General features: G+C 45.4%; 1 protein-coding gene across 11 annotated transcripts in view; it reads left to right on the top strand.

Moving 5' to 3' along the window:
* Sulf1 (sulfatase 1) overlaps window positions 1-14,435 on the top strand; it is a 162,076-nt gene that overhangs the window by 94,887 nt on the left and 52,754 nt on the right. For all 11 annotated transcript variants that reach the window (NM_134378.3, XM_087660223.1, XM_087660226.1 and 8 more), the window contains 2 exon segments: window positions 5,409-5,648; window positions 14,242-14,393. In NM_134378.3, the coding sequence (NP_599205.2) occupies window positions 5,409-5,648; window positions 14,242-14,393 (392 nt within the window).

Raw genomic sequence — 14,435 nt, 5'->3', positions numbered from 1 at the left:
TTCAACTTGAATTAACAAGATGGAGAATGGATGGTCACCCTCTCCTGAATAGTCCCTTGGCCCCACTTTGAGAAGTAAACCACCGTGGGCCAGTCCACACAGATCTCAGTCTGGCATTTCTGACATTCTTAGGACTTAAGGTGACCCTACTGTACTGGTTCCTACTTTCTCTTAGGTCACAAACAGAATTAAGCCATGAGTGTGTAGTGAGGCTTTGCCTATTTAAAGCAGAGAGCTGTGGGGTTAGTCTGTGGGTCTGTTTTATTTGTCCATTGCAGTAAAAAAGGTAGCCAAGCCAGCCAAGATGCCACATGGATTTAATTCCACCATTCAGAGGCAGAGGGAAAGTAGATCTCTGTGAACCTGAGGCTAGCCTAGACTATGATAAGTCCCAGGCTAGACATCGCTACATAGTCAAGTGTCAAGTACTGACCTTATTCAAGACCAAGTCTTTAAAATACTGGTCATTTCTTTCCCTTCCTTTTCTGTTCTCTTCTTAAATTCTAGAAGAAGCTGATATCAAGTCAGAGGGTGCTGAGTTGAGTCAGGAGTACGCTCCTCACAGGTCATTTTCTCTCTTTTAATTCTGAAGAGTGAGAACTGCACTCCTCTGAGGTAGTCCCAGGCTACCTCCCAAGAGGCACTTCAGTCACCCCCTTAGGTGAGATTTGAGTCCCCAGGACAGCTAGCTCCCCTCACCTGTACCAAGAGCCCTCCACTCTCAGTATTCTCACACTGTGGCCTTGTGCGGTTAGTAGAGAACTCTATAAACCCAGGTCTCTAGTGAGTGTAAAATCTGAAAAGACAAAGGCCAGGCGCTCTACATGTGAGTCAGTGTAGCCCTGCAGGCATACCTCGAGTCCCACAGGTCTCAGTGTCTGAGGGTCTTTTGCTCTTCTATGCTGGGGGAAGGGAGCTTTGGTGACCTGGAAACATTCCAGACAGATTTATTATCTTTCTTTTTCCCTCCTTCCCAACTTGTTTTTCCTTTTAGGTTTTAGCTGAAAACATCCCGGTTTTCTTCTCCCTCCCCACCCCACTGAATAGTTTTGGCAGAAAAAAAAATCTGCTTTATGATTTTTCTTCCAATCTAATGTTTTTAGATTCAAATAGTCACTGTACCAATACATTCTTATTTGATATGGGAGTGATTAGTTTTGAGTATCCCTTTCTTTGCCACAGAGGTAATAATGGTTAGTATGAGAAATCATGTTGCACTAGAGAGACTACACACACACACACACACACACACACACACACACACACACATACACATACATATACACACTACATACACACACACATACATATACACATACACATACATATACACACTACATATCTATATGTTTAGTACGAACTTTCCCTAATCAAAAAACTATGACACTGGCAAGCATGTGTGCTTGGGTTGAAGTTTGCAGAGGGCAGTTGCTATCTGCGGGACACTGAATATGAGCCCTCCACACCCTGCTCCAGCCGCCATGCCTTCTGCTTCTCCACCACACTAGGCTCTTCTCCCTCTGGAAGCCTAAAAGGAAATAAGCCATTCCTTCCGCAAGTGCCTTGGCCGTATGCTTTACCTCAGCAACAGAAAAGTAACTCATAGGACTCCAACAAATAGCAAACATAGAGGGTACTCAAATCCCGCATATAAAATGGGGTGCATATTCTGGCATTTACTTTAGATTACCCATAATCCCCAATACCATGCAAATATTTTGTTAATACTTGTTATTTGTTACTTGTTATTCTGTATATAGTTTGGGGAATTAAAGCATCTTTATATGTTCAGGATACAATTATTTTTTTGGTCTACTCAAATTTTTGGAACCTTTTAATATCTTTGAGTGCTTTCAATCTGCAATTGGTTTGAAAGCCCCAATGGGGAACCCACAGATAGGGAGTGCCAACCGTGCAGCCATAGCAACGACTTCCCTGCATCTAGGGAGCCCATCATAGCAGCAAAACATTTGGTTCCTGACAGCCCTGGGAATGAGTGGGGAGCTCTCCTCTTCACAGAGGAGAAAGACAAACCCAGAGAGGTTAAGTGAGTTGCTCGGACCAATCTGTGGCAACATCTGGATGTTGTTGAGTTGCTCAGGCCAATCTGCAGCAACATCTGGATGTTGTTTGTCTGTTTTTGAGGTAAGAGTCTTGTTATGTAGGCCAAACAGTCCTTGAATTCACAGCCCTCATACCTCTGAGATCAACAGCGGGAACTCCCAGCTTTGTTACAGGGAGTGATAGATAGGCTTTGGTAAAAATTGCGAACAACACTCATTGGGACGATCCGCAGAGGTAGATAACAGTGTAAGTCTGTGTGATTGGTGATCATTAATCTATGCACAGCTAAAAGCAAGAGGAAAATGCTTGGCGCTTCCCTCGAGGAGTGTGCTAGCTGACAGAAGGAGCTTAAACCCCTGTTTCTATCATCTACATATTCCCAGAATCCACCCTATAAGAGGCAGCCATTTCTGGGCACATGCCTGTCAGCTATGGAAGACCAATCTACAAGGTTCCCCCTAACCCTCAAACCTCTGCTGCCCCAGTACTAATGACTCTGGAGAGGTAGGATACAGGTGCTGGGATCTGCTGCTTTTCCCTCCAAGGCCAGATGAAGCAGAAAATAAGAATGTAGGTAGGATTTTGCGTTTCAAGATCTTGAAAGAATCCATGCCGTAGCCAATATTCAGGTCAGCTGGAAATTAAGAGCATGGCTTCTGGGGCTGAGTGCTTGGGACTGGGTAGCCCTGGGTATGTGGCCTAACCCTGTATGCCTCAGCAGTGTCTGGGTCATCACTGACAGCCACAGCACAAATGGTTCCTGCTAGGATCAAATGGGCATGAAGTGCCTAGAAGGAAGATGGCTGAGCTGACCTACCATTTTTAGTCCATCTTGTAAGTCTTGGAGTTGAAATGGCTTAACTCTTGGGTCACCATAAGGAGGATGCCTTCCAGCTCTCCAAGTCTCTTCCAGCTCCTGGTTTCTTTGGTTCCCTGTCTAGCCCGGGCCAGCACCAAGTAGCATACAGGAACTCTTAGGTGTGAGTTCTAGTCCCCGGATCTGCTAGCCACTTGCTGGAGGAATTGGTTAGGATGGCAACACAGCTCAGATGATTAACAAGACAATAGAGCTGAGAGAAGAGTGCTGGCTGAGAAATCCCACTAACTACAACCAGGCTAATGAAAATTTAACCCCAGTTTTTATAATATTTGGACTTCCAATCAGATTCCCATGCCTGCCTCACATTTGCAGTCCAAATGCATCTTTAAGCGGGAGGTGGCCACTGGGGGTTCAGGACCTTGGGGGAATGGCCTCCAGCTGTGGTCTGATTTTTGTTTTTTGGGTTTTCTTTTCAAATTTAACAAAGGCTTATAAAGGAAACTTTGAGAGCTGGTTCTTTGAAATAGACTATTAGGCAACATTTACTGTTTTTCTTACCTGAGAATGAGTACCACATACCCCTAAAGAGTCTGAGAAGAGGAGGCTGGGGTGCATCTTTAGAAGTCTTTCAACTTTCTCATCTCTATTCATAAATTCGCGTTGGAGACATTTCCCATCTATGATCACCCAACACGAACGCAAAAGGCAACCCTTCTGCCGTGGATTTCTCTTTGATCTTTTGTGAGGCGCATTCTTTTCCGTTACTTCTGCATCATCAGTGAAACCAGTCCCTTTCCAGATTCCTTCTTAGTGCTGGAAGTCTGAGCCATTAGTCAACTCACAGCCTTCTCCGATGAATGACAGCCTCCCTTGACTCTGCTTCTGGAACCCTGAATGCTGAGCCTGGCAGGGCAGGATGGTGTCAGCAGTGCTTTGGCTGCGGTCTCCATCGCGCACACCATCGCTGTTGCTCAGACCTCTCAAAGCTTTGCTCCTCACATTCCTCGTGCCTGTAACTAAGACCCGACTCTGCCTTTATTGTGTGGCTGTGATCAGACCCCAGGATGTCTGCCTTGCATCCCAGCTGCTCTCACTGCTTCTCTGGTCACACTTCCTCAAGCAAATGTTCTATGTTCCCTTCCATGATGTTAACAGAGCTCTTACCACCATCAGAGCCATGCTGCCCTCCCCATGTCCCCAACAACACATTGCTCCTGCCTATCAGAGCTTCAGCCATGCTGTCCTCCCTGTGTCCCCAACAATGCACTGCTCCCGCCTACCTGACAGTCCTTCCTCTTTTCATGTCATGTCATCGTCTCAGACTTCCTCTTAAGCATACACTCAGGGAAATGATCAGAGAGAGGTGAGACTTCTAAAATGTTCAGCCACGTACTGACTACGAAAAGGTGCTTGACATCCAGAAGATAACCAGAAAGGAGTAGCAGTCAGAAGCACTCTGCACAGAAGCATATTTAAGTTCTAATGAGACAATGCAAAGCTCCCCACTAGCTGTGTGAAGAGAAAACACTGGGGTGAAGGACTCCAGCAAACCTCAGCCTCTCTTTAGTTACCTCTGTTCCGTTCCAGTTTCTCTCCTTGCTGGAAACCAAGGACTCCCCCTTTCTTTGAAGGGGTGCCACCTGTTAGAAATCTGAGGCTCCAGGATTCAGATGCAATGGGCTTGGCTGTAGCACACTGCAGTACTTTTCTTGATGCGTCCCAAAAAGACTACGGCATTTGACCTGTGACTTTCTGTGGGAGGTGGCCATGTTTCATCGGCAGTCAACTCTCGAGTGGGGCAGATTATTTTTCTTCCTTAGAAATCTCGTTGCACCATTTCACCTCACCCTTAAAGCTAGAAGAAACTATTTTGCGTTCATGAACACACTTTTGAGCAAGAAGACAACCTCACCTTAAAAACTGGTGTGTAAACCGTCCAAGCGGTTACACAACGGTCCTATCCAGATAGAAATGCAGGCAGACGTTGGTTAGCCTGCTAGAGGACACCAAGTTTACCCTCTCTCCCTCCTTACGATCCTGTTGCTGCTTACAGATATTTTGGAGGATTTTTACTTTATAGCGTTATTTTTTTCTGCATTAGGACTAAAACTAAATGCTGTATCTGCTAAACTCTGGTTTCATTAAGTTTCCCTGTGTGTGGCCAAGTTGTTTCACTGTACCAAGCTATTGTCCTCTTGTGATCTTCAAAGGCTCCTGACATTGGACTCTTCCTCATATCTAAAAGTCTGGCTTTAATTACATGATTATCCTGCATGCTCTTTCCTTTGTGGTTAAAGAGGAGAGAGATTGAAATACGCTTACTATTTATTCTACAGAATGCCTGAGATGTTCGGATCCCAAGTGACTTGTTTTGTTCTAGAAATGAGAACTGATTGAATGATAGACTCCTTCACACTGAGGAGGGAAACTAATACATGAGGGGACAGAGATACCTGACTGACACGTGGAAGTGAGTCCCCACAGGGTGAGTTTTGCTGACCAGTGCCAGAACTGTGCCTTTCAGGTTCCCTGCAAGTCATGAACAAGACGAGAAAGATCATGGAACACGGTGGGGCCACCTTCACCAATGCCTTTGTGACCACGCCCATGTGCTGCCCGTCACGCTCCTCCATGCTCACTGGGAAGTACGTGCATAACCACAACGTCTACACCAACAATGAGAACTGCTCTTCTCCCTCGTGGCAGGCTCTGCATGAGCCTCGGACCTTTGCTGTGTATCTCAACAATACTGGCTACAGAACAGGTAAAGCATGATGCTCCTCCCCCACAGTCTCAGATGAGGGAAATTGGGCTAGGGATGAAATGTATGAGAAGTCCCAAAAGACTCAACCATAAAGAGGCTAGCTTCTCTCATCTCTGCCTTGGGCCGTGTTCTGTTGCTGTAACAGAATGCATGAGGCAGGGTAACTTACTGAGGAAAAAGGTCTAAGGAGCACACAGTCAGGGGGTCAAAAATATAAGAACGTGCTGGCAGCTTCTAGGAAAAGATGTTTATTCTCTAACATTAATGGCAAGGAGTGAGAAAACAAATGGCCTGGGAATGCAAGGGTACCCTCACTTCCTAATAACGTTCTCGGCAGGCGACAGCCACTCCTGGTAAAAGCACTGAGTTCCTCTTAGCAACCTAATTAGGTCTAAAACACTCAAACTTTAAAGAACCTAACCCACCAGAGCAAAATGTGATTCTACTCAGGAGAATGTACAAATGTGATGTTTCTTACTAGGACTTGGGCTGGAGAAACTACATAGTGGTTAAGAGCACTGGCTGCTCTTCCAGAGGTTCCGAGTTCAGTTCCCAACAACTACATGGTGGCTCACAACCATCTGTAATGGAATCTGATGCCCTCTGTTGGTGTGCCTGAAGACAGTGACAATGTACCCACATAAATAAAATGAGTAAATATTTTTTTAAAAAGTAGAAAAGAAAATCCAGAATTCTCAGTGGAATTCTCAGTATGAAAATAATCCCAAGAGGAGGGCCCCTAGTGGGTGGAATATTCCAAGGTAGCATTGCCATGAATGAGGTTGTATTCCATTCACAAATCTCAGGGAGCATGAGAAAACTTGGGGGTTTTCTTAGATGTGGGTAATTCCTCCTGATTTTTCAGGGGAAATTACCAAGTGTTGTTTTGAACTGCTCAGTGCCTACCCCAGAGCCCCAGATCCAGAAGGTGAGCCAAATGACTTCCAGAATGGATAAGTAAGCCAGTCTTTGTGGACACTCCTGAGATGTTCATTTATTCACACGTAGTTAATGGGGCTTGAATAGTGACTGAAGCTGAAGTCAGGGGCACCAACCATTCACCCTTCCCTACGGGAGAGAGGCTTTCTTTGTCTTCCCAGCTCCCAACCCTGAACCCGCACAGAGCAAAATGAGGTTTATGATTAGCTGGGATTTTGAAAACTGGGCTCTTGAGAAGGATTCTGAGTGTCCCATTGTGGGCAGGAATGAAGAAGAATGGCTTCCTGGGAACATTGTCCTCAAAGGCCTTATTCTCCAGCACTGGGTACTGCTTCCAGTTTACTTGGCATTTCTTCCTGGATGCACATGGAGGGTTTGCCAAGGAAAAGGTAGGGTGAAGATCTCCGCCTCAAGACCCACTTAGATTCAATCATGAGAATTGAAGATGTCATCAAAAAGGCTTATAGGAAATAGTTTTCAGGCCTCCAGAGTATCTGTTCTCAAAGCTTAAAACTAAAGGATTTCAGAAAAATACTCTCTTGAATCTTTCTTTTAATCTCTCCCAATAGACTCGGGAAATACGGAGTAATTTGCCTTTTTACAGCGAACCCCATGGGCACTTAATTCCTATTATTAATGGATGGGAGCTCCACCACATAGGCATTAGAGGATCCCTATTCACAGAGGAAACCCCCTCTGTTATCTCAAGGGTGTTTGCTTCTGGTTAGTAGGAGTTTACAGAGGGCACCTTCTCCTGGTGTGTCTTCTCGCATTAATGGTTTAAATTTATGGCATCTTTCTTCTGAGGGCTCTCAAGCAATTTGCAAGTCCACCAAGCATCTGTGCCGGGATCCAGGATGGCAGATGTGCTTGGCTGTGCTTTCTGACTGGAGTAGGGGCTTCTCATGCTGTGTATGGTTAAACCTCTAACACGTGGTTCCTAAGTAACCACCAAATGTGTTTTGCTCGTGGGAAGCGTGTGAAATCAGTGCCCCTGCCTTTCCCGGGGTCCCTGTAGTTTAGGCTCTAGTGGAGAATGTGGGGCTGGGGAGGAAGACTGGAACTGTCAGCGCATCCAGAGCATGTGGATGGTGTGTGCAAAGGAGTGGAGCCTAGCACTTAGAGCAGAACCTAAGGCGTGTTGATTTGTTTCAGGGACAACCTAGGAAAATGAGGAAGAAGTGAATGGGCCTCTATGGCTTGCCCACTCTGTCTTGGGCACTTTAGTTATGTCACCTGGTCCTTACAAGAAACCTTGGAGGGAGGCTATAGTACCAAGGGAGAAACCAAGATTATAGAGTACTGGTTGTCAAAGAACAACCATCCATTCCCCGATGGTACAAGCAGTTTCTGGATCTGGATGCAGTTTCCAGGAGCCCTTTGTTTGTCTATTAAGACAGAGTCTCCTATAGTCTAGGATCAGCTCAATGAACTCTTTTTTTTTCTTGTCTCAAGTTTATTTGTAAAACCAGCATAGGACACTGGTCAACTGTAAGTAGTGTGTAGGTGGATGTGTCACAGCAGTCCATCTGTCTTCACATTGGCAAGAGCCTTGTCTATGGGGCCTTCACAGGGGCCCAGGCACCTTTAGGAGTCTGAGCTGGAGCTGGAACCTGGGCCTTAGCTGGACCTTTGGCCTCTGCCTTGGTTTGAACCTGGGGCTTTGGTTGGCAGAGCCTCCGACCCTTGGCCATGTAGCTTCAAATCCTCTACCCAAGATTGGGGTGAGCGATGAAAGCCAGACGGCTGAGTTTGCGGCTGGAGCCCTTTGGCATCTTGGGCTTGATGGCCTAAGGCTTCACGAGGGCCTTGATGGCCTCGGCTCGTGCACTCACTGCCTTGGCATTGTTGGCCTGCATTTTCTTCAGGCCTTTCTTGTTCTGCTTCTTGGCAAAGCACATGTTCCTCAGGAACTTTGGGTCAACCCCCTTAAGACACTCGTATCTTTGTGACCCGGATTTCTTGATGCCATTGGCTGGACTGGTTGTGTGTGGTTCATGGACTTGGCCGTGTCTGCACAGTAACCCGCAGCTCCCGAAGTGCCTGGGACTGGAAAAGCTACTTTGCACTTTCGATCGTCCTCTACCTCCTGAGTGCTGGGATTACAGGCATGTGCCGCTACGTCTGGCTTTCCCCGGGATCACAATTTTGTGCATGTTATTCTCTCCTGCCTTGTTCCAAAGTGCCTTACAGACACAGAGCCCAGTAGGATGCATACCAGAGAGTCCCCCAGCAGGCGGAAACAAACAGTAACTCCCACTTAACCGCAAGGCAAAGGTTGGCTCACAAAGTACTCATGCTGTGGATTCATACGGAATAGCTGTGAGGAAGAACCAAACTTTCTAAGAGCAGAAGCAAAAATGTAAAGAATCCCTTGTAAAGTTCACTGCGTCCCCAGCATTAGAACCAGCCGTTTGCTTGTAGGTATCCCAGCGTCTTCCAGTACGGTTGTATTGTGTTGGGTGGGCTAAAACTAGAGAGCTTTTCATCTAAGACTTTTTCCTGTTTGTTCTAAGGCACAGGTTGACCTGTAACCCCTCAGCCTCTAAATGCTAACATTACAGGCACGTGCCGCCTTATCTGCTCGTCAGTGAGTCTAGTCCCTTATTTTCCCAGCAGTAAATTTACTTGGAGAATTGAGCAGTCAGCAATGTGTAGGAGGGCAGGGCTCAGTTTGGATAGTGCCCCGAATGCAGAGGTGCGTCTGTGATAAAGCTTTGAGAATCACCCACACGGTACCCCAATTAAGACTGTGTGATAATCTCTGTAGCCCTGATGTCCTGCTTTGCCTCGGGATGATTTTTCTCCTGGAAACAAAGGTTGAGTCTAAAGCCAACATCTTTCCAAAGCTGAGACACATAGGTAATGACAGAACTCACAACGAGCGGTCACCCTCTCATGCGTACAGAATTCTTTCAGGGCAGCCAGGGCCCATCCAAATTCATAAAGTAGCGAACACACAATATTCACTCAGGAGCTGGGATTTAGGTCAGTAGGCAAGTGTTTGTCTAGCATGCATGAGATCCTAGGTTTGAGCTCAGCATCACAAACGGGGCTAGAGAGCTGGGTAATTTAAAGTTCTATCTGATGAGGAAGATCTAGGTATCTCGGAAAATTGGGAAACAAGGCTGTTATTGTGACAATAGTCACTGATGTAAGCATGAATCATGGCTGCAGAATGAAGGGGGTAGGGGAGAAGATTGTAAAGTGGAGTAATTATTTACAAGACACTAAACTAGTGAGGGAAAATAACGTAAAATCGGCTGCTGCTTTCCTAATTGTGAACATACTATTTGGAATATTTAACTGTAGACTTAAGAATAATAGGGGAAACTGAAAAAATATAACCCATAAATCTCCATCTAGAGCAAAACGCAAAGCAGCCATAAGTCTTAGGAAAAACAACTCCAAGAAGACAAATTACTAAGAGGCTTATTTTGGGAGGCATCCAGAATACATGGATTTAAATGAAATGAATTGATCCAGTATTATATTTACCCTTGTATGACATGGCTTTCCTCTTCAGAACTTAGGCATATTTTTGGACTGGCTGTAGCCTAAATGTTTCTAACTTTACTCATGGAAAATATGAGTTCACGAGAGCTTAAACGTCCAAGAGGGAAAAAACACAGCACCGCATCTATTGGGCCCTGTCCTGGGGAATGAAGTGAGAAAGGCCACGGCCTGTCTGTCACAAAAACGCAAGTGTTCTGCCTGAAGTCTGCTAAAAATTATGACGGGATAGATGTTAGTATAAAACTGAGCCCAAAATCATAAGGTTAAAAAGAAAAATCCTCCGTGGTGGAGAGGCTGCTCTGAATGGAAGGGAAAGAAGCCAAAGCACAGATGAAGGCCGTAGCCATGGCTCGCTCTGCCCTTCATCTGTGTGAAGAACTCAGGCCAGTTTTCCGACACACGGCTTTCTTTCCTGTCCAAAATTACACTGCAGGTCTGCTACGCTTGCTGAAATTACCTTGATCCTCTCAATTGTGTTGTTAAAAATGCAGTTATAAACAATAGGAAATCACACGAGCTAAACTTTGGACAAATCTGTTGTTTCATGCTATAGGTGGAAGATACGTGCAATGGAAACTTTCATAATTAACTGTGCGCTGGTATCTCACTGTGCTCCGTAGGCCGGTCTTTAACTCCCATTCTCAGGCTGTCCTCCCGTCAGCCTCCACGACAGACACTGGAGCTAGCTCTGAAGGCAATAGCAAGAACTAGGAACACACTTGAAGGCGCCGTTTCTAACATGCCTTGGCTTTGCTGTACATCTCTTTCCTGTGATAAATTAATTTACATGAAGTTACCTATTTTCTCATCCTGTCTTTACAGATTTGTTTTGCTTGTAGCGAGCTTGTTTATTTACTCTCTAGTAAAGGAATGAATTATTTTAGAGTTTTCTAAGGTAAGACAAGCTAATGTTCCCATTTGTATGGGTGGTGATGTTATAGATTTTTGATAGGTGCAGAAAAGTAAAATGTTACATACGTTGATTGGACCACGGCATCCTGGGAACACACTAGAGCCTGGGGTGTAAAAAGGCAAGAGTCCCTTCTTCAGAATGCTTCTGAGTAAAGCAAATTCATAAATATAGATGTGTACACCACAATTTAACACAGTTCTCAACTATGTCATAGTCACTACAATGAAACACCGCCACAGGCATTGTGTCCAAGTGACACCGTTCACTAAATAAGAATCAATTTTTCTAAGCACCGTATCTGTCATAGTTTCTATGATGTAACAAGGGGAAGGATTTTCTTCAGACAGTGAATGCATTTTTTCTAATGCAATAGGTTATCCTAGGCAGAGGTTGTATCACACACACAGTTAGAGCCTAAGCTTTCTTACCTCTCTCCCCATCTTTCAGCTTCAGCCACCACTGTAAACAGCTGTGAGGACCAGTGGTGATGTCTAAAGGGAAAGAATGGTTCAGAAAGTCAGGTCGCCGCACGGTGACTGATAGCATTAGTTGAGCTGAACTGCCATCGCTGAAGGAGGAAGAAAATTCAGTACTCATACCCAAGCCATTGCCTAAAAAGCAAGTTCACTTGAGACAGACAGGTAGACAGACAGACATAGGTGAATCGTACGCAGGAAACTGAATGATCGGGAGCCTAGACTGGCGATTGTAGAGCACTGCCAAGAAATGCAGTCTCCAATGCAGGGGATGGTTAGAGACGAGTCTTGATGGTTGCAGGCTCCAGTGTGAGGAGAATAAGTGGTGCTGCCAGTTCCATATGCTGCATCCTGGGCCTGGGCTCGCTTGCAGTGAATGTGGTGGGCGACAGCACATCTGGAATCCTGAGTACATTTTTCACACTCCATTAGCACAAAGACACCGAAAACCTGGAGGCAGTTCTGAAGGCCATAGCAAAAGCTATTAACCGCCTTAAAGGACTCGTTTATAAGGGCAGGATTAAGGCGAAGGGCAATCGCCATGGTGATGCTAGAAATGGTACAAAGTAACCCGAAGAGTCCAGCCGTGAGGGAAGGGCAGGCACGACTGGGCATGGCTATCCGGAAGGTGGGGGCACAGAAAGTAGCAGGAGAGGTTTGAAAATCAATTAAGGAAAATGCAAACCACAGGAGACTTGGTTTCTACAAAGTAAGTTATAAAGCAAGGTGTCCTTCAACCACAAGACGGTAAAGTTTTAAAGTGTGGGGTTGTGTGAGAAGTCCCAGTATCTGTCAAACATTGTTTCAAGTGCTTTACCTCTGGATCGGCCTCTTTGGCCCACACAACACGCCACGACTATGCTTCTCCCAAGCAGGTTCTTCAGAGCAGTATAGGAAGGAGGATATGGGAGCCAGCCCGCAGATGCCTGGGAAGCCTGCTCTCAACTGCCGGTCCAATTGCTATGCTCTTTTACGAAACTCTTTGAAAGCCAAGGAGAGCAGGGCAGGTTTAGGCACAAGCTCCGAGAGCAGTCCCTTCCTGGACTCAGAGCTGGCAGGAATGGGGCTCTGGTCTGCTTCTCATGTGGAGTTATACTCTATCTTTTTAGAAAAGGAAAATCATCTTGTAATTCTAGCCTGGGGAGGAATCCAGAAGTGTCATACCAGCAAAGACCAGACATTTTGTCCTGCACTCAACAACCTGCTTGGGAACTGGGCAGGATCATCAAACCATTCCCTTGCTTACAAGTCTACAAGAAAGCATTACCCCAGCAATGAAACTAGCGTACTCTGCGGTTTTCTTCCTTCCTTGATGATTTGTTTATCTATTTTATTTTATGTGCATTGGTGTTTTGCCTGCATATATTTCTGTGTGAAGGTGTCAGATTCCCTGGAACTGGAGTTACAGGCAGTTGTGAGCTGCTATGTGGGTACTGGGAATTGAACCTGAGTCTTCTGGAAGAGTGCTCTTAACCACTAGGCCATCTCTCCAGCCCCTGAGTGGTGTTTTTCTCAGACTCAAGTCCAGATTGTTTTCAAACAAAGTGAGGCTTTATAAGGAGTCACGTAAACTAAAGACGCCTTAAGGAGTTCTATAGACACACGTTAAAAGGACAAGTCAGCTTTTAAATTTTGAATTAAAGTGCAAACTTTTTTTTTATTAAACCCAGAACTTATAAACTCTTTGGGATACACTCGGTTCATGAGGCTCAGGGTAGGAAACTGTGGTGGAGCCCTGTATTGAACAGCATAAGGCAAAGGTGAACGTGGAGGTTCATGGCTGTAATCTTGTATTTTAGCGCTTCAGAGACAGAAGCTGGGAAAATGACAGTTCAAAGCCAGCCTGGGTCATATAGCCAGACATTGCCTCATAGATAGATAGATAGATAGATAGATAGATAGATAGATAGATAGATACATACATACATACATACATACATGCATACATGCATACACACACACACACACACACACACACACACACACACACACACACACATGAATATGTGGATAAATAGATGACCAAGTAGAAAGATTCTATCAAGAGGGACAAAGCTTCCTCATGAACCAGACTACATCTCCAAGAAAAGGGAACGTGCATTAGAACTACAGGGTACAGAACTCTGGGTTCAAAACAAGTATTTGAGGGAAGCAGAGTCTACCCTGGCCTTGATTCAAGACCAGACTCGGATGACAAGCCAGTGGCAATGGAGCACCTTGCTGAGGTGCTCCAGTCGGTGAGGGAGGACTTGGAAGCCTAGGACAATGTTTACTCTGTGGATATGTGAAAAGCAAGGTGAACTTCTCTGAGGAGTTTTGTGACTCATTGCTCAAATAAAAGGCAAGAAAATGTAATTTTGTCACAAACAATGTCTTTCCGTGCCTGGTCCTCACACAGCCACGCCAGATCTCACGTGGCGTGCCAGACCTCAGTCTGACTTTTTCCCAGTTGACAGAACAACGGGATACATTCTGCTTTTACTCCAGGATGGCCCCAAGAAGCAGATCCCCAAGAACACTCTGATCAATACGATTTACGTATTTCAGTTCTACCTACATTTATTGAAAAACCGAGGGTGCGGTGTCACGCTGACCAAGCCTGAGGAACTGTGCGCAGCGGAGTGCAGGCAGCACTGTCATTTGATGAACTTCTATCTCCGTCACCCTTCAAGTCCCAACTCCCCATCTCTGGGTATCTTTATGATCTATCCTCTCACAGGAGAAACTAATCTTCCATTTCCCATTGCAGCCTTTTTTGGAAAATACCTCAATGAGTATAACGGTAGCTACATCCCTCCTGGATGGCGAGAATGGCTCGGATTAATCAAGAATTCGCGTTTCTATAATTACACTGTTTGTCGCAATGGCATCAAAGAGAAGCACGGCTTTGATTATGCAAAGGTAATTTTCCAGCGTAACCTGCGCCTGTGCATAATGGGGGGA

This window comes from Rattus norvegicus, chromosome 5, assembly GCF_021556685.1.
Source record: "Rattus norvegicus strain SHRSP/BbbUtx chromosome 5, alternate assembly SHRSP_T2T, whole genome shotgun sequence".
NCBI lineage: Eukaryota > Metazoa > Chordata > Mammalia > Rodentia > Muridae > Rattus > Rattus norvegicus.
This window is presented reverse-complemented; position numbering and strand designations above follow the sequence as displayed.